The sequence below is a fragment of the Oncorhynchus kisutch genome, unplaced genomic scaffold (assembly GCF_002021735.2).
Source record: "Oncorhynchus kisutch isolate 150728-3 unplaced genomic scaffold, Okis_V2 scaffold3975, whole genome shotgun sequence".
Classification (NCBI taxonomy): domain Eukaryota; kingdom Metazoa; phylum Chordata; class Actinopteri; order Salmoniformes; family Salmonidae; genus Oncorhynchus; species Oncorhynchus kisutch.
In genome coordinates this window covers 185,797-210,729 of record NW_022265920.1, presented here as the reverse complement: position 1 = coordinate 210,729, position 24,933 = coordinate 185,797, and the positions used below count along the sequence as shown (strand labels likewise).

At 46.2% G+C, this 24,933-nt stretch overlaps 1 protein-coding gene across 2 annotated transcripts in view; it reads right to left on the bottom strand.

The window, feature by feature from the left end:
- The window catches only part of LOC116352762 (palmitoyltransferase ZDHHC17), a 45,874-nt gene that overhangs the window by 12,760 nt on the left and 8,181 nt on the right, over positions 1-24,933 (bottom strand). For both annotated transcript variants that reach the window (XM_031821441.1, XM_031821440.1), the window contains 9 exons: positions 18,139-18,242; positions 12,793-12,915; positions 11,409-11,486; positions 10,289-10,433; positions 9,172-9,236; positions 8,237-8,399; positions 6,666-6,791; positions 4,824-4,966; positions 3,554-3,654 (listed from right to left, as the gene is read on the bottom strand). In XM_031821441.1, the coding sequence (XP_031677301.1) occupies positions 3,554-3,654; positions 4,824-4,966; positions 6,666-6,791; positions 8,237-8,399; positions 9,172-9,236; positions 10,289-10,433; positions 11,409-11,486; positions 12,793-12,915; positions 18,139-18,242 (1,048 nt within the window). The remainder of the gene's footprint in view (positions 1-3,553; positions 3,655-4,823; positions 4,967-6,665; positions 6,792-8,236; positions 8,400-9,171; positions 9,237-10,288; positions 10,434-11,408; positions 11,487-12,792; positions 12,916-18,138; positions 18,243-24,933) is intronic.

Genomic DNA, 24,933 nt, shown 5'->3' with positions numbered 1-24,933 from the left:
CCTCCCCCAGTCTCCTACTAATAGACATCTACTCTCTCCTCCTCCCCCAGTCTCCTACTAATAGACATCTACTCTCTCCTCCTCCCCCAGTCTCCTACTAATAGACTTCTACTCTCTCCTCCTCCCCCAGTCTCCTACTAATAGACTTCTACTCTCTCCTCCTCCCCCAGTCTCCTACTAATAGACTTCTACTCTCTCATCCTCCAGTCTCTTACTAATAGACTTCTACTCTCTCCTCCTCCCCCAGTCTCCTACTCTCTCCTCCTCCAGTCTCCTACTAATAGACTTCTACTCTCTCCTCCTCCCCCAGTCTCCTACTAATAGACTTCTACTCTCTCCTCCTCCCCCAGTCTCCTACTAATAAACTTCTACTCTCTCCTCCTCCCCCAGTCTCCTACTAATAGACTTCTACTCTCTCCTCCTCCCCCAGTCTCCTACTAATAGACTTCTACTCTCTCCTCATCCTCCAGTCTCTTACTAATAGACTTCTACTCTCTCCTCCTCCAGTCTCCTACTAATAGACTTCTTCTCTCTCCTCCTCCCCCAGTCTCCTACACTCTCCTCCTCCCCCAGTCTCCTACACTCTCCTCCTCCACCAGTCTCCTACTCTCTCCTCCTCCCCCAGTCTCCTACTAATAGACTTCTACTCTCTCCTCCTCCCCCAGTCTCCTACTCTCTCCTCCTCCCCCAGTCTCCTACTAATAGACTTCTACTCTCTCCTCCTCCCCCAGTCTCCTACTAATAGACTTCTACTCCCTCCTCCTCCCCCAGTCTCCTACTCCCCAGTCTCCTACTCTCTCCTCCTCCCCCAGTCTCCTACTAATAGACTTCTACTCTCTCCTCCTCCCCCAGTCTCCTACTCTCTCCTCCTCCCCCAGTCTCCTACTAATAGACTTCTACTCTCTCCTCCTCCCCCAGTCTCCTACTAATAGACTTCTACTCCCTCCTCCTCCCCCAGTCTCCTACTCTCTCCTCCTCCCCCAGTCTCCTACTCTCTCCTCCTCCCCCAGTCTCCTACTAATAGACTTCTACTCCCTCCTCCTCCCCCAGTCTCCTACTATTTCAGTAACAATAAAACTGTGGAGGTGACCCAGTACTTGTAACTACTTTAAGGAGAAAAGCTTTTCTCCTTTGAGTCCCATGTAGAAGAAAATGCATGCTGGGGCTGAAAAGGCTTGGGGCTCCGCCAACGACACTTGTTCTGGTTTTAAAGGATAACCAGTCTGCAGTAGCAGACTGAAAACCAGGCAGAGACAGAGTCAGAGATACCAAGCCCACACCTGGAAGTCAATGAGGACACAAAGCCTAGACAAAGGCCAGGCCGTCTCCACTCCGCCTCCGCCTCTTACTTTGCAGAGACGTCGCATGACTGCCTCACAACAACCACAAAACTACCGTACAACCACCACCGCACCACAACCACCACCGCACCACAACCAACACAAAACTACCATACAACCGCGGCTGTATCAGATTCAACCCAGATCACAACAATCAGACATTGAGACTACATGTGACCAACTGGGACCGGACCTCGGTCTTCTGCGCGAGCTAAGACTGTGTTAGCCCGCTGAGCTACAGCCAAGGCATTAACTCAGAGCCAAGGCATTAACTCAGAGAGCTAACACGAGTCTTCAGGTCTCAGGCAAGGTTACCACCTCAGTTACATAACACCACTTCCCAAAGAGGCACAGTTGGACTTGAGTGAGGAGGGACTGCTTGAGTTTGTGAATGCTCTGGGGTGTAGTTTGCCCTCGGTACAGATGATGTAGGATCAGCTTCCCCTCCCCCAATCTTAACCATTAGTGGGGAAAATGCTAAACTGACCCAAGATCAGCGTCTAGCGTCAACTTCACCCTACACCATTAAAGGAATCCAGTCATCCCTTGCTGTAGCAGTCTACTGTTCTGAGCTGCCAGTTTTCACTACACACGATGAGGTACAGGCTACTGTTAACAGTGACTATGTGGACGTAGATATTCTTTGGATAGAACAGCCCTACAACAATGAGATAAGAGGCATTGAAGAGGACATCTCAATGGGCTGATTGGCTGTTGGGCAAGAGGTGAGACTGGAAAAACCTGCCTGACTATTAAATCTCAAAGCTGCATCACACAAGAGAAGACCTGTGTATAGGTGTGAATTTCACTTACACTCATAGTGGTGGCTTATGTGAACTCTCACAGATCAATGTTCCCATGAAAGACAAACAAATTGTAACCAGAGGGAAACTGGTAACAAGACAGCCCCTGTTGAAAAAGCAGGAGAGGTTACAAGCGATTGACAGAGAGGTAGACGGGGAGCAGAGCAGCAGATCCAAGGAAACGAGCAACATCATGCAGATGAAATGGATTGAAGAAACACTCCTCTCCCATCAGCAGTCAAATGAGGCAGATAAGAGACCAACCCTCCTGACTTTAAATGGGGCATTCAGCAGTTTCAGACCCGGGAAGGGAATTTTCCATGACCAAAAAGCGACTGGAGAAGCCATCTTGGAGCTACAGCAACATATTGAAGCCACTTGTGGGATCATTGGGTCTGACTCAGTCAGCTGTGCTGCACCCTCAACAGTGTTGGTGCACATCTTAACACTCAGTATTCATTAAAGACTGTCTCCACACAGAGCTGAAAGCACACCGAGTTCAGTGATACAACCCCTTATCTGGACAGGGGACTATTCATATGGAAAAGAGCGAGCCTAGCTTTATACAGGATGCTTGAAACTTCAGCACCCCAGAGCACCTAGGACAACAGTTCCCCTCACCTCTTCACCGTCCGTGAGAGAATCAGTGCAGTTTTCAGGGGAAGTGAACTATATGGGAATAGATCTAGAGGAGATAGTGTCTTGTCTGAGAAATTAGACTGCAATGTTACTTCACAAGCCTCTGAAAAGGATCCGGGGGAGGGGGGGCATTATATGACTTTTTGATCCAAGTTACCACAGAAATTGTCCGGCCTCGTCATAATCAACCAACTCAAAACAACCAGTATGGTTGCATCACAAGTGCCTCTGATGTCAACTGTGACGCAAATGCAATGGTGTTTAGCATATAGAAATAATGAGTCTGCCGCCAACTGAAACATTTGCATTGTCTTGTGGGCCAGAAATTGTACACAACAGTAAAGAGCCCTTGAGGGTGATATGATGCTCTCTGCACTGTCGTCTGAGAGGCAGGCCAATGCTCTTTAGCTGGCCTCACACTCCAGTGCACTGTGGGTAATCATGACCAGAGGGGTTCCAGATGGAAGAAGGGAAAGCCCATCTGTCTGTTAGGAATAGGCTGCAGTTTGACTGACACTCTAATCAACCAATAGCCACAGGGGAGATATTCATACACTTTTGCTCTCAGTCAAAACCCATCAATTCCCAGAAGCCACCTCCCTCCCTGATGAAAGAATTGATTGTTAGGAGGTGAATATTGACACACACAGCTGTCTTGCCAGGTGGCGCTGTGAACGAAAGGTCCTTGTACAGCACAGCAGCTCACTGATGTATCATGGTTGGAATGAGAAAAGGCAGAGGAAACCAGGAGACACTTATTGTAAAGGATATCAATCCAGAACCAGTAGAACCAGGTCACGTACATCCAGAACTTGGTTGCCAGGTAGATTCCCAGGGGCAGGGCGCTGTGCATGGAGTGGTCAAAGAAAGACCTGAGGAGGCGGGACGGAGGGAGGGGCAATCACTGTTAGAACTCAACAACATCACATCTCACAGTCCACAAAACCCTTAGAGCTGCATATCAAAGTCAACCAGATAGAGAAATAAACCCAGCTCTAACCTGTTGGGATGTCTCAGGTTTACAGAGAAATAAACCCAGCCCTAACCTGTTGGGATGTCTCAGGTTTAGAGAGAAATAAACCCAGCCCTAACCTGTTGGGATGTCTCAGGTTTACAGAGAAATAAACCCAGCCCTAACCTGCTGGGATGTCTCAGGTTTACAGAGAAATAAACCCAGCCCTAACCTGTTGGGATGTCTCAGGTTTACAGAGAAATAAACCCAGCCCTAACCTGCTGGGATGTCTCAGGTTTACAGAGAAATAAACCCAGCCCTAACCTGCTGGGATGTCTCAGGTTTACAGAGAAATAAACCCAGCCCTAACCTGCTGGGATGTCTCAGGTTTACAGAGAAATAAACCCAGCCCTAACCTGCTGGGATGTCTCAGGTTTACAGAGAAATAAACCCAGCCCTAACCTGTTGGGATGTCTCAGGTTTACAGAGAAATAAACCCAGCCCTAACCTGCTGGGATGTCTCAGGTTTACAGAGAAATAAACCCAGCCCTAACCTGCTGGGATGTCTCAGGTTTACAGAGAAATAAACCCAGCCCTAACCTGCTGGGATGTCTCAGGTTTACAGAGAAATAAACCCAGCCCTAACCTGCTGGGATGTCTCAGGTTTACAGAGAAATAAACCCAGCCCTAACCTGCTGGGATGTCTCAGGTTTACAGAGAAATAAACCCAGCCCTAACCTGTTGGGATGTCTCAGGTTTACAGAGAAATAAACCCAGCCCTAACCTGCTGGGATGTCTCAGGTTTACAGAGAAATAAACCCAGCCCTAACCTGCTGGGATGTCTCAGGTTTACAGAGAAATAAACCCAGCCCTAACCTGTTGAGATGTCTCAGGTTTACAGAGAAATAAACCCAGCCCTAACCTGTTGGGATGTCTCAGGTTTAGAGAGAAATAAACCCAGCCCTAACCTGTTGGGATGTCTCAGGTTTAGAGAGAAATAAACCCAGCCCTAACCTGCTGGGATGTCTCAGGTTTATAGAGAAATAAACCCAGCCCTAACCTGTTGGGATGTGTGTGTGTGTGACGTACTTGGAGAGGAACTGCACAGTGACCCACACGCCACAGTACATGAGGCCCTTGAGGAGCCAGGAGTCAATGTCCAGGTCAGCGATGAAGCCCACCAGCCAGATCACCAGGAAGGGGGTCCCCAACATGATCTTCTGTCTGAACTCCTGGGAGAGGACCAGAGATAGAGGGAGGGAAGGATGAGAGGAAGAGGAGGAGAGGTTAAACAGGAAGGCAGCGATGCACTGTAGACTGTGTAACCTTATTACATAAACAATAGTGTCAAATCAAATCACATTTCATTTGACACGTGCCGAGTACAACAGGTAACTAGTGGGTGACTAGTGTCATATAGTGGCTGGGTGACTAGTGTCATATAGTGGCTGGGTGACCAGTGTCATATAGTGGCTGGGTGACCAGTGTCATAGAGTGGCTGGGTGACCAGTGTCATAGAGTGGCTGGGTGACCTGTGTCAGAGCGTGGCTGGGTGACTAGTGTCAGAGCGTGGCTGGGTGACCAGTGCCAGAGCGTGGCTGGGTGACCAGTGCCAGAGCGTGGCTGGGTGACCAGTGTCAGAGCGTGGCTGGGTGACTAGTGTCAGAGCGTGGCTGGGTGACTAGTGTCAGAGCGTGGCTGGGTGACTAGTGTCAGAGCGTGGCTGGGTGACTAGTGTCAGAGCGTGGCTGGGTGACTAGTGTCATAGAGTGGCTGGGTGACTAGTGTCAGAGCGTGGCTGGGTGACTAGTGTCAGAGCGTGGCTGGGTGACTAGTGTCAGAGCGTGGCTGGGTGACTAGTGTCATAGAGTGGCTGGGTGACTAGTGTCAGAGCGTGGCTGGGTGACTAGTGTCAGAGCGTGGCTGGGTGACTAGTGTCAGAGCGTGGCTGGGTGACTAGTGTCAGAGCGTGGCTGGGTGACTAGTGTCAGAGCGTGGCTGGGTGACTAGTGTCAGAGCGTGGCTGGGTGACTAGTGTCAGAGCGTGGCTGGGTGACTAGTGTCAGAGCGTGGCTGGGTGACTAGTGTCAGAGCGTGGCTGGGTGACTAGTGTCAGAGCGTGGCTGGGTGACTAGTGTCAGAGCGTGGCTGGGTGACTAGTGCCAGAGCGTGGCTGGGTGACTAGTGTCAGAGCGTGGCAGTAGCTAATGGGGCCTCCCTATGGAGTGCTATCTAAAGATGTACCTTGACAACCTACACCATCCAGTGCGACAGCGTATGAATTTGAAAGACAACAGAAATGCAAAGTCAAGAAGCAAAACTTTGAAAAACACAAGATACAAGCGTAACTAATTGGTGCTTTGTGCTCCTCCTGTCCCAACGAGCAGGGGAAGTTAGATCACTTGACTTGGAGAGACTAATTAGGGCTCTGGGGTGAAGTACAGATCTAGGATCAGCTTCCATTTCCACCAAACCCAACCTTAACTATTAGTGGAGAAAATGCTGATCTGACCCAAGATCACCGTCTAGGGGCAAATTCTCCTTCAGCCATGATTAGGGTCTTGACACAATCCTCATGTCTGTCCGTACAGAAAAACGGTTCGATTCCTCAGACTCCAAGAAATCACTACCTTGGATGGGCAATTACTTCAAGAGAAGTAATTGCCAGAGAAGGTCTGAATAGAGTGTTAGCTTTGGTCTGTCTGTCTCACGGCAACAACAGGGCAGCAACTAGGCCTGAAGGTGCTCTTTTTAGGGTCTGGAATTGCTGGCTGGAAAGACAGGTGGCGGAAGGCTTTTTAGAGACAGAGGGACAATGGTGGCGTTACACATACACTTATTTGTGTAAGCATGCAAGGCTATGTGTGTCTGAGTGAGTGCGTGAGCCTGCATGCTTGTGTATGTCCACTCAGTCTCCTCCCTGGTCTCTACCTTGTCCATCTTCAGCTTCTTCAGGTAGCCAGGACTGTCGTAACCCTTGGCCTGCCGAGCCTCCTGTAAATGGTTGACCATCCAGACGTTTTTCCTCTGCTTGGCCAGGTCCAGCGGCGTCTCACCCTGGAGGAATACAGAGGAATACAGCCAGAGGATCACCACGGTAACAAACCAGCTAATCACCACGGTAACAATCCAACACAGAGAGAGCCTAATTCAGACAGCTAGGTAGTACCAGATCATAGGACAGCTGAGGACACAGGAACAAAGGATGGACACTAAACAGTAGGATAGGAGAAAGACCATAGGATGGACACTAAACAGTAGGATAGGAGAAAGGCCAGAGGATGGACACTAATCTCTGAAACTGGAAACACTTATCTCCCTCACTAGCTTTAAGCACCAACTGTCAGAGCAGCTCACAGATTACTGCACCTGTACATAGCCCACCTATAATTTAGCCCAAACAACTACCTCTTTCCCAACTGTATTTAATTTTTATTTATTTATTTATTTTGCTCCTTTGCACCCCATTATTTTTTTATTTCTACTTTGCACATTCTTCCATTGCAAAACTACCATTCCAGTATTTTACTTGCTATATTGTATTTACTTTGCCATCATGGCCTTTTTTTGCCTTTACCTCCCTTCTCACCTCATTTGCTCACATTGTATATAGACTTGTTTATACTGCATTATTGACTGTATGTTTGTTTTTACTCCATGTGTAACTCTGTGTCGTTTTATCTGTCGAACTGCTTTGCTTTATCTTGGCCAGGTCGCAATTGTAAATGAGAACTTGTTCTCAACTTGCCTACCTGGTTAAATAAAGGTAAAAAAAAATAAACACTGGTGGTGATCTGGGTATTCTAATTGGCCACACTGGATAATAATGCTCCACCTTTCAAGTTATGTCAGGACAGCTATTAAAAGGCTAACCAGATACAGGACAGCTATTAAAAGGCTAACCAGATACAGGACAACTATTAAAAGGCTAACCAGATACAGGACAGCTATTAAAAGGCTAACCAGATACAGGACAGCTATAAAAGGCAAACCAGATACAGGGCAACTTTAAAAGGCTAACCAGATACAGGACAACTATTAAAGGCTAACCAGATACAGGACAACTATTAAAGGCTAACCAGATACAGGACAACTATAAAAGGCTAACCAGATACAGGGCAACTATAAAAGGCTAACCAGATACAGGACAACTATAAAAGGCTAACCAGATACAGGACAACTATTAAAGGCTAACCAGATACAGGGCAACTATTAAAGGCTAACCAGATACAGGACAACTATAAAAGGCTAACCAGATACAGGACAACTATAAAAGGCTAACCAGATACAGGACAACTATAAAAGGCTAACCAGATACAAGCATGTGATACAGGTCAGAGGTTAGTAGGAGAGATTTGGGCCTTCAATAACATACCCTGGCTCTGGAGTGACATTTCCCAGTAGGTACAGATCTAGGATCAGCTTCTCCTCCCTCAATCCTAAACTTAACAATTAGGGGGAGATACAAAGCTGTCCCAAGATCAGCTGCACAGCCGCCTCACCTTGATGTTCTGTGCGTCCACATTGGAGTTGGAGTCCAGCAGCAGGGTGATGACTGTAGTGTTGCCGGCCAGCACGGCCCAGTGCAGAGCCGTGTTTTTGTGGTACTTGTCACCCAGGTTGACCGACACGTTGAAGGTCAGCAGTAGCCGGGTGGGGTCCACGCTGTTAGGACGGGACAAAGTTCAAAGTTCAAGTGCAAAGCCTTTATGGTCTATTTGTGAATTACCGACACAGTTGAAGTTTAGTGGCTATTTAAATATTAGCCCACTGCACATTCTTCTTGTGCTTTTAGTATCAGTCTCTTATCTGTCTGTTATCCATGTCTAAATGTTGCATATCTAGGTGGGCATTCCATTTCTAAATGTTGCGTATCTAGGTGGGCATTCCATTTCTAAATGTTGCGTATCTAGGTGGGCATGCCATGTCTAAATGTTGCGTATCTAGGTGGGCATTCCATTTCTAAATGTTGCGTATCTAGGTGGGCATTCCATTTCTAAATGTTGCGTATCTAGGTGGGCATGCCATTTCTAAATGTTGTGTATCTAGGTGGGCATTCCATTTCTAAATGTTGCGTATCTAGGTGGGCATGCCATGTCTAAATGTTGCGTATCTAGGTGGGCATTCCATTTCTAAATGTTGCGTATCTAGATGGGCATTCCATTTCTAAACGTTGCGTATCTAGATGGGCATTCCATTTCTAAATGTTGCGTATCTAGATGGGCATTCCATTTCTAAACGTTGCGTATCTAGATGGGCATTCCATTTCTAAACGTTGCGTATCTAGATGGGCATTCCATCTCTAAATGGGCATGGATTTCCATTTGTGTGACCGCTTTGTGAGTTTAAATTAACTTTGTGTATTATGGCTAGATGGGGAAAGGCTAGGATGTAAGTAGGATATGGGTGAACGCATGACACATACACACACACACACCTGTGTGTCCTGTAAGCTGCCCACATCAAGGGAGTCATTCCATTCTGATCCATCATGTCCACATCCTATAGGAGGAGAGGGAGAAAGAGCAGTTGGTCACAAACCCCCAATAAACCCAGAGAAGACCGACACTGTGCTTCTCTGAAGATGCTACTGAACAGTTCCAGGAAAAACCTGGCATGAAACAACGCCCCCCCCTGACAATGTGGAATGCAGGTTTTGAAAACTAACAAAACAATGCCTCCTGGTGGTGGGAAACTAATGAAACAACGCCCCCCAGGTGGTGGGAAACTAATGAAACAACGCCCCCCCCCCTGACAATGTGGAATGCAGGTTTTGAAAACTAACAAAACAATGCCTCCTGGTGGTGGGAAACTAATGAAACAACGCCCCCCAGGTGGTGGGAAACTAATGAAACAACGCCCCCCCCAGGTGGTGGGAAACTAATGAAACAACACCCCCCAGGTGGTGGGAAACTAATTAAACAACGCCCCCCAGGTGGTGGGAAACTAATGAAACAACGCCCCCCAGGTGGTGGGAAACTAATGAAACAACGCCCCCCCAGGTGGTGGGAAACTAATGAAACAACGCCCCTCAGGTGGTGGGAAACTAATGAAACAACGCCCCCCAGGTGGTGGGAAACTAATGAAACAACGCCCCCCCCCCAGGTGGTGGGAAACTAATGAAACAACGCCCCCCCCCCAGGTGGTGGGAAACTAATGAAACAACGCCCCCCCAGGTGGTGGGAAACTAATGAAACAACGCCCCTGGTGGTGGGAAACTAATGAAACAACGCCCCTGGTGGCCGACAACAACATCTCCTGAGATTTGAATAAGCGAGAAAAGCTTTAAAATAAAAAACGTTTCAGTTCTGCTGCGATCAGAATAAATATAACACAGGGGTGACGTCACAGTAAATCTAATGGACGCACGCTGCATGACCCCTAACCACTTGTGGAGATCTGAGAGGATTTCAGAGGTTTAAGAATTATGGTAATATCTCCACAATGCCCTCTAAAAGGCTAAGCAGGATTTTTACAATATTGCTTCCACCCATCAGCCTCTCAGATCTACACAGGAAGTAGGGGTTAGGGGCTCATTTGCAATTGGGACATACCTGTCCCTTGGCGATGAGGTAGGCCACGATGGAGGTGTGTCCGAACTGGGCAGCCAGGTGGACACAGCTGCAGCCCTCTCCGTCGATGAGCGAGGGGTCGGACCCATACTTTAGCAGCTGCACCACCATGGAGAGGTGGCCCTGTCTGTGGACACACACAAAATCATTATGTTGATGAGCACAAGAACTAACTGGTATTACGTGATATTAGCATTTAGACATGTTTCTGGGTTTTGTTTTGTTTAAAGGATCAATCTGTAACTTTCATCTGCAGCACAGAAGAAACTAGCCAACCCCCCTTAATAACACCCCATTATTAACAGCAGGAATGGACATGACAGATTGCACCAATAATAACTACATGTAAAGTCTCTGGGGGTTTTGTAGATAGGAAATGGTTTGAGTCGCCGAGCTGACTAGGTGAAGTCTGTCCATGTGCCCTTGAGCAAGGCACTGAACCCTAAATGCTCCTGTAAGTCGCTCTGGATAAGAGTGTCTGTTAAATGAATATAATATAAATGAAACAGACACCACATCCAATTCAGAGATGTTTAATAAGAAGATTGATGCACTAGATACTTAACCAAACACAATCCTCAACATTGTAATTAAGTCCTTATATTCACAATACTACACATAAATCTCATATAGAAAGTGTCAGTGACCCGACAGATGGGCTCCACTCCTATCTACTGTGAAAGGTCACTAGCAGGGAAGGGGGCTGCTGACAAAGCCGTGAGGCCTGGCTAGGTATCAGGCCCCCGGCTAGGGATGGCTGCCCCCTGCTGATCATATGAATAATGCAGTAGAAAGCTCTTTGACAGGGGTGAGGACAGGCAGTACTGGGACTTCATACAAGCCTGAAGGTCTCATGTGACTCGGAGGGAAAGGACTTCAGCAGAAACATGCCCTATGACACCCACACAGGGGAAAGGAGAGAGTCCACTGGAAACAACACCTCTACCTCGTACAGTATATAACCTCTCTCTCTAGATGGTCATATCTACAGATCAGCATTTCCAACAGGACCTAATGTTTTGGGACTGCTGGACAAGCTTGGTCCTGGAAAGCAGACTGAACCAGAGTCTGTTAATGCCTCATCTATTGTTGTCACTCTTACCTTGTGGCCCAATGCAGTGGTGTGGAGTTGAGGTCACCTCCCAACTGGTCCACCATCGCCCCCTTTGATATGTAGTACCTACACACAGCGGCAGAGTCACAAATACATTTAGCACTCACTCAACTACAGGTGGTGAAAAGATTAGATTGTTGATGCAGTGATATAAAACAGATGAACCAATTCAGTTTTATTGCCTCAGGATCTCCAGCAATATGGCGTTTTAAGAGGGTGTCTGCCTTCCAATGGAACGGATGGCTCAGACCTTAGCAGACATCCAGGAACTTGTTCTCTCCTTCCTGCTATGTTGTATTCGAATGGTTTGGGATTCTATTCTTATACAGAGAGACCATGGTTCTGGCAGTGTTTCTGTACTGTACAGTGTGTGTGCAGCAGGACACCCCTCTGCAGCAGGACACCCCTCTGCAGCAGGACACCCCTCTGCAGCACAATGGTAAACACAGCACAGTAGGATGGCTGCATTCACTCACACCTGGATTCTCTTCACTAGGGACCAAACAGAAGCTAACAGGGAGGGACTAACTGAACTAATCCAATAAGAAACTAATTTTCTGATGCAAAATGTTTTCACTAATGTATAGGACCAATGCCAGCCTTTGTCCTGTGTGAGTATGAGTCTCCATCACACCGACAGCGTCATGGTGCAAAACGGTCCACAGGATCACAACAAAAGTTCAACATTCACCTTCTGCTACCATTTCTATCACGCCGTCTCTACACATACAATGTGATGCATACCTTTATAAATCCAACGTATGCACCACACAGAACACACTGCAATGTTAGGGTTCTATGTCTGTGTGAGTTTAGGGTTCCGGGACCATGTCCTGTGTGAGTTTAGGGTTCCGGGACTATGTCCTGTGTGAGTTTAGGGTTCCGGGACTATGTCCTGTGTGAGTTTAGGGTTCCGGGACTATGTCCTGTGTGAGTTTAGGGTTCCGGGACTATGTCCTGTGTGAGTTTAGGGTTCCGGGACTATGTCCTGTGTGAGTTTAGGGTTCCGGGACTATGTCCTGTGTGAGTTTAGGGTTCCAGGACTATGTCCTGTGTGAGTTTAGGGTTCCAGGACTATGTCCTGTGTGAGTTTAGGGTTCCAGGACTATGTCCTGTGTGAGTTTAGGGTTCCAGGACTATGTCCTGTGTGAGTATGTGTGTTTAGGGTTCTAGGACAGTGCATGAGTTCCAGTCTGACTGGGAAATCCTTCTGATAAGAAACATTCCACAGGAGGGTGTTGGGAGTAGCATTTCACATGTAAGACAGCTGAATAGTGAGAGGAGGTCAAGGGCATTGGGTTATTCAGTGTGAGGCCTGTGTGTGTATGTGACTGAGGTGTGTGAGTGTGAGGTCTGTCTGTGTCTCACTCACTTGACCAAGTCTATTCTATTGTTGATGGCGGCCCAGTGCAGGAGTGTGACGTTCTCTTTGTCCGGCTGCTGAACGTCATAGCCTGCCTCCACCAGCTCTCTGCAGCGCTCAAAGATCCCATACCTGGAGAATGTAGGTAGACAAGGTTAGCATAGGGTCAACACACACACGCTTCACCCACAACAGTATCCCTTGTCATAACGGCCTTGTCTGTCCTAAACAGAGCACATGTCAGGAGGATGAAGCATCTTGATTTAGGTTCTTCTTCAATAAAAGAAACACAAGGCCTTCTTTGTTTGTCAGACTATTCTACTCCAGAGGGAAACCTAGACCTATGTCTGCACTATATTCACATTCATCACAACATATTTATACAGTGCCTTCAGAAAGTATTCATATTCCTTGACTTGTGTTAAGACTGAATTCAAAATGGATTAAATAGATCTCACACATTTACACAGTAAAAACATGTTTTTAGAAATGCATGCACATTTATTTGATATGAAATAAAGAAATATCTCATTTACATAAGTATTCACACCCCTGAGGCAATACATGTTTCAAACACATTTGACAGCAATTACAGCTGTGAGTCTTTCTGGGTAAGTCTCTAAGAGCTTTCCACACCAACATTTTGCAACATTTACACATTATTCTTTAAAAAAAAGTGTTGGTTGTTGATCATTGCTAGACAACCATTTTCAGGTCTTGCCGTCGAATTTCAAGTAAATTTATGTCAAAACTGTAATTCGGCCACACAGGAACATCCATGGTCTTCTTGGTAAGCAACTCCAGTGTAGATTTGGCCTTATGTTCTAGGTTATTGTCCTGCTGAAAGGTGAATTCATCTGTGTCTGGTGTGAAAGCAGACCAGGTTTTCCTCTAGGATTTTTCCTGTGCTTAGCGCCATTCCGTTTTTTTAATCCTGAAAAACTCCCCAGTCCTTAACAATTACAAGCATACCCATAACATGATGCAGCCACCACAATGCTTGAAAATGTGGAGAGTTGTACTTAGTAATGTGTTGTTTTGGATTTGCCCCAAACACAAAACTTTATATTTCAAGCCAAAAAGTTAATTCCTTTGTCATTTTTTGTTGTTGCAATATTACTTTAGTGCCTTGTTGCAAAACAGGATGCATCTTTTGGAATATTTTTATTCTGTACAGGCTTCCTTTTTACTCTGTCAATTAGGTTAGTATTGTAGAGTAACTACAATGTTGTTGATCCATCCTCAGTTCTCTGATCACAGCCATTAAACTCTAACTGTTATAAAGTCACCATTGGCCTCACATGCTGACGACACAGCTCGCGTGCGCGAGCGTTGCAAAATAAATGTAAATCAAATGTATTTATAAAATTAAATGTATTTATATAGCCCCTCTTACATCAGCTGATATCTCAAAGTGCTGTACAGAAACCCAGCCTAAAACCCCAAACAGCAAGCAATGCAGGTGTAGAAGCACGGTGGCTAGGAAAAACTCCCTAGAAAGGCCAATACCTAGGAAGAAACCTAGAGAGGAACCAGGCTATGAGGGGTGGCCAGTCCTCTTCTGGCTGTGCCGGGTGGAGATTATAACAGAACATGGCCAAGATGTTCAATGTTCATAAATGACCAGCAGGGTCAAATAATAATAATCACAGTAGTTGTCGAGGGTGAAACAGGTCAGCACCTCAGGACATAAACATACGTGTTATTCAATTATTGCACCCACACTGCTCGCAAGTGCCAGTGAGCATTGTAAGAGAATTATGCCCTGTTACACAAGTGACCACTCTTTGGAGTATACGCTTAGTCATTTGGAGTATACACTTAGTCATTTGGAGTATACACTTAGTCATTTGCAAGTAACACACTCAGTACAAAATATGGTGTTTTCCCCTTTTTATCCCCTACTGAGGATCACCCCGCCCAGGGTGATGTCCCTTAACTTTAATACCAAATAAACTCATAATTAATAGTTACTAATACAAAGATGTCTCTGCTAGGAGTTGTTCAGCTTATTGTTATTTGCAGTTAGTTTCCCAATCCTTCTTCCTCCTGTTACTATCATGTGCCAGCAGAAGTAAGTCTGGAACATAGTATCAACAGAAACTGATGTTCAACACAGACATCTGATTTTGGTACAGTTCACCTCTTTGTGCACTTTACATCTCTACCACTGATTATTAATCTCAAGTTAAAGCAAAACATGAAATCATTGTACTTTTGTAATTACAGGTGTTCCTATAATGTACAGATATTATAAAATTCCTTTCAAGTCAGTTAAATTTGTGATGCTGATCGCGGTGCTAGTCCTGCCTCTCTCATCTCCTCATTGGTTTATAGAAGCAGATACCCACGTGCCATTTCCTCATTGGTTATACCCACGTGGGTGATTGAAAGACAACTGAGTTCGTCGGTCGTCATGGTAATACTATGAAAGTTCAGATGCCGATCGCCATATAAAGTCCAAAGAAGAAAAAGCCTGGAAGGAGGAGAGATGACAAGAAGAGGAACTTAAAACGTTCCACCTTCTCCACTACTGTCCCATCGATGTGGATAAGGGGCTGCTCCACCACCTGATGTCACAGGAAGCCGAGAGACTGAAAAACAGCTTCTCTCTCAAGGCCATCAGACTGTTAAATAGCCATCACTAACATTGAGTGGCTGCTGCCAACATACTGACTCAAATCTCTAGCCAGTTTAATCATTAAAAAGTGGATGTAATAAATGTATCACTAGTCACTTTAAAAAATGCCACTTTATATAATGTTTACATACCCTACATTACTCATCTCATATGTATCTACTGCATCTTGCCTATGTTATTCGGCCATCGCTCATCCATATATTTATATGTACATATTCTTATTCATTCCTTTACACTTGTGTGTGTATAAGGTAGTTGTGAAGTTGTTAGATATTACTGCACGGTCAGAACTAGAAGCACAAGCATTTCCCTACACTCGCATTAACATCTGCTAACCATGCGTTTGTGACCAATAACATTTGATTTGGAAACGATTCGGTTCACTGTTTTATGTGTGGATTAATTGTCGGAGAAGGACCTTGTGCATTTCAGGTAAAATAACAACTCAATGTTTATATCCCAGGACAAGCTAGCTAGCTATGTTGCCATAATTGTTTAATGCTTTTAGACCTGTCCCCGAAATTAAAATAATTGGTTCAGAGTTTGTTTTGATATTTTAACCTGCGTGTCATGATCGCGTTTGGTGTGGGGGGACAAAATCAATTGGCGCACGATGGCCGGTTTGGGTGTCATGGTGAAATTCCTGAGTGGATTTTCTTCTCCGGCAACTGAGTTAGGAAGGACGCCTGTATCTTTGAGGTGACTGGGTGTAGATACCCCATCCAAAGTCTAATTAATTACTTCACCATACTCAAAGGGATATTGAATGTCTGTGTTTGAGGTGCCCTTCTTTGCGAAACATTGTAAAACTTCCCTGGTATTTGTGTTTGAATCGATTTTTGATATTCACTGCTCGACTGGGGGACCTTATAGACAAGTGTGTGTGGGGTACAGTGAGGAGGTAGTCATTCAAAAAGTAGCTTAAACACTATTATTGCCCCCAGAGTGAGTCCATGCAACTTATTATGGGACTTGTTGAGCACATGTTGACTCCTGAACCTATTTAGGCTTGCCATAACAAATTGATTCAAGACAATTCAGATTTTCATTTTTTATTAATTTGTAAAACATCTGAAAACAAAATTCCACTGACATTATGGGGTATTGTGTGTGACAAAAAACTCATTTGAATCCATTTTAAATTCAGGCTGTAACAACATGTGTAAAAAGTCAATGGGTGTGATTACTTTGAAGGAACTGTGGTCATTCACCATTGGTCTGGATCGTAGGGGAAGGAACGTTTCATAATACCATGTGAACACATTAATGGGGGGGGAAGGGAAATCACAGGTAGTGCAGACTAGCTGATACATATCTGGTCCTGACGATGCCAGAACAAGGAAACAAGTCCAGGGAGGCTGGTAGTAAATCACACAGGAAATACATGTTCTGTTAGTGGTTTCCTGCGAGCGTCCATTCTAGGGGCCTGTCTGTTACCCTATATGCAAACCAACTAGAGGGAGTATCGATAGCGGTGTAGTGTGAAGTTGCTCCTAGACACTGATCTTGAGCCAGTTTTGCATTTTCCCCACTAATGGTTAAGGTTAGGACTGGGGGAGGGGTAACAGATCCTAGATCTGAACCTAGGGGTACAGATTCACCCCGAAGCAGGGATTGATAGCCACTAGTCTGGAGCAGCGATATGACCTGGTGCAGGCATCGATAGACACTAGTCAACAGGTTCTCCCATCTCCACAGAGAAACTCTGGAGCTCTATCAGAGTGACCATCAGGTTCTTGGTCACCTCCCTGACCAAGTCCCTTCTCCCCCGATTACTCCGTTAGGCAAGCAGCCAGATCTAGGAAGATTCTTGGTGGTTCCAAACTTCTTCCATTTAAGAATGATGGAGACCACTGTGTTCTATGGGACCTTCAATTCTGCAGACATTTTAAGTACCCTTCCCCAGATCTGTGCCTCGACATAAACCTGTCTCGGAGATCCATGGACAATTCCTTCGACCTCATGGACAATTCCTTCGACCTTTTGCTCTGACATGCACTGTCATCTGTGGGACCTTATATAAACAGGTGTGTGCCTTTCCAAATCATGTCCAATCAATTGAATTTACCACAGGTGGACTCCAAACAAGTTGTAGAAACATCTCAAGGATGATCAATGGAAACATGATTCACCTGAGCTCAATTTCGAGACTCATAGCAAAGGGTCTGAATTAATAAATTCTGTTTTTATAAATGTGCAAACATTTCTAAAAAGCTGTTTTCGCTTTATTATGGGGTATTGTGTGTAGATTGATAAAATGCCAGCTTCTCTTAGCCACATGTCTGGGGAGCTGCTTTGCATGGGACCGCAGGTAGACTAGTGGATAGAGCGTTGGCCTAGTAACCAAAAGGTGGTAAGATCAAATCCCTGAGCTTACAAGGTAAAAATCTGTTGTTCTGCCCCTGAACAAGGCAGTTAACCCACTGTTCCGAGGCCGTCATTGTAAATAAGAATTTGTTCTTAACTGACCTAGTTAAAGGAAAAAGCAGTCAGACCTATGTGCTGGAGAACAACGTGGAGCCTGCAAATAATGTTTGCCCTGCTACACAAGTAAGATAACTATACCACAACAGGAAGTTTTTTTAAAACCAGTTATATTGCTTGTATACCAGCCCACATTGCTTGTATACCTTGAACCACACCGGCCAAGCTTTGCGCGCATACACACACACGCACGCACACACACGTGAGCCCGGCGGTGCGTGGGTACTCACTGCGTGGCTTTGACAATGTCCCAGGTACTGTAGTCATCCACGTGGCTCTTGCGCCCCACATTCTCACTGTAGCCATGGTTATAGTGACTCTGGGGCTTGAGTTCCTGTTGGGAGAGAAAAAAAAACAGCAATGAGTTTCATCAATCCGTGCCTTGCCTGGACCCAGTGGGCCTACCCAGATGGCACAGCGTCATCTCACGAGAGCGATTGAATGAGCGACAGAGAGAGTTGGAGGAGGCTGTGTCGTGTTCTGATGGTGGGCAACAGTGAGCCGGGGCCGCCCACATAGGCCCTTCACATTCTTATTAGCCTCCACGGCAACGCCATGGCAACGTCATTTAACCTCCCCCCTCACCCCGGGAGGACTGCTGTACTGCTGCCTTGGTGACTGGTAAATACACATCACATCCCAGTTCTCACTCAGTCTCTATAACCTTTACTGAACAACACTATTGGTCCAGGAGAATGTAGTTAGGGTTTTCATAAAAGCATGAAACTTGGTTCACGTGTACAGTACTGACTGTAAAACAACAATAACAGGCCTATATATAGTCTAGATTCCTACTAAATCTATTTTCCAATGAAAGGCCCTGTGACAGACTAGCGTCCTGTCCAGGGAGTGTGCTTGTACGTCAAGCTGCCCCACACTACAGACTCAGGATATGGGCTCCTGCTATAAGGATACTTGGTTAATGATGAATCATATGGACCTACAGCAGACTATAAGGATACTGGGTTAATGATTGATCATATAGACCTACAAGGCTATACGGATGAAAATCTGATGGGAAAAACACTTGGTAGACAGTTAATGAGGGTTAAGGATTATAATGAGATCATTAAATATGTATAGTAATCTATCATCTACAGGCTACCCTGAAGGGAGGAGAGGCGCTCGAGCTGACTGGAGGTTGGAGAGGAGCTCGAGCTGACTGGAGATTGGAGAGGCGCTCGAGCTGACTGGAGGTTGGAGAGGCGCTCGAGCTGACTGGAGGTTGGAGAGGCGCTCGAGCTGACTGGAGGTTGGAGAGGGGCTAGAGCTGACTGGAGGAGGGAGAGGGGCTAGAGCTGACTGGAGGAGGGAGAGGGGCTAGAGCTGACTGGAGAAGGGAGAGGGGCTAGAGCTGACTGGAGGAGGGAGAGGGGCTAGAGCTGACTGGAGGAGGGAGAGGGGCTAGAGCTGACTGGAGGAGGGAGAGGGGCTAGAGCTGACTGGAGGAGGGAGAGGGGCTAGAGCTGACTGGAGGAGGGAGAGGGGCTAGAGCTGACTGGAGGAGGGAGAGGGGCTAGAGCTGACTGGAGGAGGGAGAGGGGCTAGAGCTGACTGGAGGAGGGAGAGGGGCTAGAGCTGACTGGAGGAGGGAGAGGGGCTAGAGCTGACTGGAGGAGGGAGAGGGGCTAGAGCTGACTGGAGGAGGGAGAGGGGCTAGAGCTGACTGGAGGAGGGAGAGGGGCTAGAGCTGACTGGAGGAGGGAGAGGAGCTAGAGCTGACTGGAGGAGGGAGAGGAGCTAGAGCTGACTGGAGGAGGGAGAGGAGCTAGAGCTGACTGGAGGAGGGAGAGGAGCTAGAGCTGACTGGAGGAGGGAGAGGAGCTAGAGCTGACTGGAGGAGGGAGAGGAGCTAGAGCTGACTGGAGGAGGGAGAGGAGCTAGAGCTGACTGGAGGAGGGAGAGGCGCTAGAGCTGACTGGAGGTTGGAGAGGCGCTCGAGCTGACTGGAGGAGGGAGAGGGGCTAGAGCTGACTGGAGGAGGGAGAGGGGCTAGAGCTGACTGGAGGAGGGAGAGGCGCTAGAGCTGACTGGAGGAGGGAGAGGGGCTAGAGCTGACTGGAGGAGGGAGAAGAGCTAGAGCTGACTGGAGGAGGGAGAAGAGCTAGAGCTGACTGGAGGAGGGAGAGGGATGAAAGGCGAAAGGAGGAGAGTGGGAAGAGCCATGCCAGACAGATGAAAGACTACCCTCTGGCAGTCTTTCAAAAGGCCCTCAAATCACATCCATGCCCTCTGACTTGGGTTGCAAAGGGTCGGAAACCTTCCATAATTTTCCATGGGAATTTAGGCCCTGGGATTTGGGGAATTTTGCTTAAATGCATCAAAAAAAAGTTAGCTTATAACAGTGAACCTTTTTTGTGGGATACACATATGCCAATTCTAGGTGTTGTGGCATATTTTGGTTGAACTATCCCCAATTCAATAGAATTGCAACCCTCTGCATGCACAGTGCACTCTTCCATCACATGTGCAGTGCACTCTTCCATCACATGTGCAGCTGATTCTCAAGATCTTGCACACCAATGAGATGCTTTTGAGCCCACAGTACTACACTGTCTGAGCCAAGGACTAAATGCTTTCTGGTAAGTTTTGATTAGAACACTGGGTGGGGTGAATATATTTTATATGACATACAATATTTTTTGTTAACTAGTAAATAGTAGCCTACAGCAAAGTGTGTTTCAATAATTTCTAACTTGTTAACAATTTCTGCTAGTTAGTTTTTGCTAACAGGTGGGTTTTTCGCTTGCTTGAGGCTGCTAACTGAGTAGTGTTAATTAACCTGTTTCATACAAGTTTCATTTTAAAACATGTATCTTACAAAGGAGTTGTTTAATCTAACTACTTAACTATTAATATGTACATGGAATTGTATTTATTTTTTAACCACATTTTTTCTAATATGTTCAGGGAAATGCCACGGGCACTATCTGATGTGTGGAGACATTTCACTGCAGCTAATGTAGAAGGAAAAGCGGTGTACATTTGCAAGTACTGTGTCAAATCATATGTGGAGAATGCAACAAAGATGCAGAATCATCTGGCCAAGTGCATAAAGTTCCCTCAGCACTCACAACAAGCAACCTCTGACAAAAGTCCCTCTACTTCTATTCGAGGTGAAGATGATGAATCAGACACCTTATTCGAAAGCAACTGCTCATGGTCCTCCTGGAATCAGAAGTTGTTTTTTTTCTCAATGGAGGAACGTAGTCAGAGACATTCTGATGAATGTCTTGCTCGAGCTGTGTATGCAACTGGCTCACCTCTGATGCTCACAGGCAATGTGTATTGGAAGAGATTTCTGAATGTTTTTCGCCCAGCATACACTCCTCCAAACAGACATGCTTTATCTACTCATTTGCTGGATGCAGAGTTCAACAGAGTTCAAGTGAAGGTCAAGTAAATCATAGAGAAAGCAGACTGTATTGCAATCATCTCTGATGGGTGGTCGAATGTTTGTGGGCAAGGAATAATTAACTACATCTCCACCCCTCAACCTATATTCTACAAGAGCACATACACAAGGGACAACAGACACACCGGTCTCTACATTGCAGATGAGCTGAAGGCAGTCAATGACCTTGGACCACAGAAGGTATTTGGCTCTGGTGACAGACAATGCTGCGAACATGAAGGCTGCTTGGTCTAAAGTGGAGGAGTCCTACACCCATTGGCTGTGCTGCTCATGCATTGAAGCTGCTCCTCAAGGACATCATGACACTGAAAACAATGGATACACTCTACAAGAGAGCCAAGTAAACAGTTAGGTATGTGAAGAGTCATCAAGTTATAGCAGCAATCTACCTCACCAAGCAAAGTGAGAAGAATAAGAGCACCACATTGAAGCTGCCCAGCAACACCCGTTAGGGTGGTGTTGTCATCATGTTTGACAGTCCCCTGGAGGGGAAGGAGTGTCTCCAAGAAATGGCCATATCACAGTCTGCCGATATGGACAGCCCCGTCAAGAGGATCCTCATGGATGATGTATTTTGGGAGAGAGTGGTACGCAGCCTGAGACTCCTGAAAGACAATGCCATCCTGTCTGATGTTCAGACTATGCTTGCAGATGTAAGATAAGAAATCCATACTGCCCTGCCCACAACGCTTTTTATTTATTTATTTATTTTACCTTTATTTAACCAGGTAGGCAAGTTGAGAACAAGTTCTCATTTACAATTGCGACCTGGCCAAGATAAAGCAAAGCAGTTCGACAGATAAAACGACACAGAGTTACACATGGAGTAAAAACAAACATACAGTCAATAATGCAGTATAAACAAGTCTATATACAATGTGAGCAAATGAGGTGAGAAGGGAGGTAAAGGCAAAAAAAGGCCATGATGGCAAAGTAAATACAATATAGCAAGTAAAATACTGGAATGGTAGTTTTGCAATGGAAGAATGTGCAAAGTAGAAATAAAAAAATAATGGGGTGCAAAGGAGCAAAATAAATAAATAAATAAAAATTAAATACAGTTGGGAAAGAGGTAGTTGTTTGGGCTAAATTTTAGGTGGGCTATGTACAGGTGCAGTAATCTGTGAGCTGCTCTGACAGTTGGTGCTTAAAGCTAGTGAGGGAGATAAGTGTTTCCAGTTTCAGAGATTTTTGTAGTTCGTTCCAGTCATTGGCAGCAGAGAACTGGAAGGAGAGGCGGCCAAAGAAAGAATTGGTCTTGGGGGTGACTAGAGAGATATACCTGCTGGAGCGTGTGCTACAGGTGGGAGATGCTATGGTGACCAGCGAGCTGAGATAAGGGGGGACTTTACCTAGCAGGGTCTTGTAGATGACATGGAGCCAGTGGGTTTGGCGACGAGTATGAAGCGAGGGCCAGCCAACGAGAGCGTACAGGTCGCAATGGTGGGTAGTATATGGGGCTTTGGTGATAAAACGGATTGCACTGTGATAGACTGCATCCAATTTGTTGAGTAGGGTATTGGAGGCTATTTTGTAAATGACATCGCCAAAGTCGAGGATTGGTAGGATGGTCAGTTTTACAAGGGTATGTTTGGCAGCATGAGTGAAGGATGCTTTGTTGCGAAATAGGAAGCCAATTCTAGATTTAACTTTGGATTGGAGATGTTTGATATGGGTCTGGAAGGAGAGTTTACAGTCTAACCAGACACCTAAGTATTTGTAGTTGTCCACGTATTCTAAGTCAGAGCCGTCCAGAGTAGTGATGTTGGACAGGCGGGTAGGTGCAGGTAGCGATCGGTTGAAGAGCATGCATTTAGTTTTACTTGTATTTAAGAGCAATTGGAGGCCACGGAAGGAGAGTTGTATGGCATTGAAGCTTGCCTGGAGGGTTGTTAACACAGTGTCCAAAGAAGGGCCGGAAGTATACAGAATGGTGTCGTCTGCGTAGAGGTGGATCAGGGACTCACCAGCAGCAAGAGCGACCTCATTGATGTATACAGAGAAGAGAGTCGGTCCAAGAATTGAACCCTGTGGCACCCCCATAGAGACTGCCAGAGGTCCGGACAGCAGACCCTCCGACTTGACACACTGAACTCTATCAGAGAAGTAGTTGGTGAACCAGGCGAGGCAATCATTTGAGAAACCAAGGCTGTCGAGTCTGCCGATGAGGATATGGTGATTGACAGAGTCGAAAGCCTTGGCCAGATCAATGAATACGGCTGCACAGTAATGTTTCTTATCGATGGCGGTTAAGATATCGTTTAGGACCTTGAGCGTGGCTGAGGTGCACCCATGACCAGCTCTGAAACCAGATTGCATAGCAGAGAAGGTATGGTGAGATTCGAAATGGTCGGTAATCTGTTTGTTGACTTGGCTTTCGAAGACCTTAGAAAGGCACGGTAGGATAGATATAGGTCTGTAGCAGTTTGGGTCAAGAGTGTCCCCCCCTTTGAAGAGGGGGATGACCGCAGCTGCTTTCCAATCTTTGGGAATCTCAGACGACACGAAAGAGAGGTTGAACAGGCTAGTAATAGGGGTGGCAACAATTTCGGCAGATAATTTTAGAAAGAAAGGGTCCAGATTGTCTAGCCCGGCTGATTTGTAGGGGTCCAGATTTTGCAGCTCTTTCAGAACATCAGCTGAATGGATTTGGGAGAAGGAGAAATGGGGAAGGCTTGGGCGAGTTGCTGTTGGGGGTGCAGTGCTGTTGTCCGGGGTAGGAGTAGCCAGGTGGAAAGCATGGCCAGCCGTAGAAAAATGCTTATTGAAATTCTCAATTATGGTGGATTTATCAGTGGTGACAGTGTTTCCTATCTTCAGTGCAGTGGGCAGCTGGGAGGAGGTGTTCTTATTCTCCATGGACTTTACAGTGTCCCAGAACTTTTTTGAGTTAGTGTTGCAGGAAGCAAATTTCTGCTTGAAAAAGCTAGCCTTGGCTTTTCTAACTGCCTGTGTATAATGATTTCTAGCTTCCCTGAACAGCTGCATATCACGGGGGCTGTTCGATGCTAATGCAGAACGCCATAGGATGTTTTTGTGTTGGTTAAGGGCAGTCAGGTCTGGGGAGAACCAAGGGCTATATCTGTTCCTGGTTCTAAATTTCTTGAATGGGGCATGTTTATTTAAGATGGTTAGGAAGGCATTTTTAAAAAATATCCAGGCATCCTCTACTGACGGGATGAGATCAATATCCTTCCAGGATACCCCGGAAGGACGCTGTTGCTCCAAGCAGAGGAAACTGCAGTTCTGAAATATATCAAAAAGCATTTAGACTTCTGCCTGAAGCCTAAACACACCACAGCGTACATGTTGGACCCCAAGTATGGTGGAGCATCCTGTCTGGTGCAGAGATCAACAAGACCTATGGTGTCATCACTACCATGTCTCGCCACCTTGGCCTGGATGAGGGCAAGGTTCTTGGCAGTCTGGCAAAGTACACTTCCAAGCAAGGGCTTTGGGATAGATATGTGATATGGCAGTCGTGCCAACATATCTCATCAGCCACCTGGTGGAAGAGACTGTGGATCTGAGACTCTTTCCCGCCTTCATCATCCTCCAAATCCCACCAACATCAGCCGCCTCAGAGCACAACTGGTCCTTGTTTGGGAAC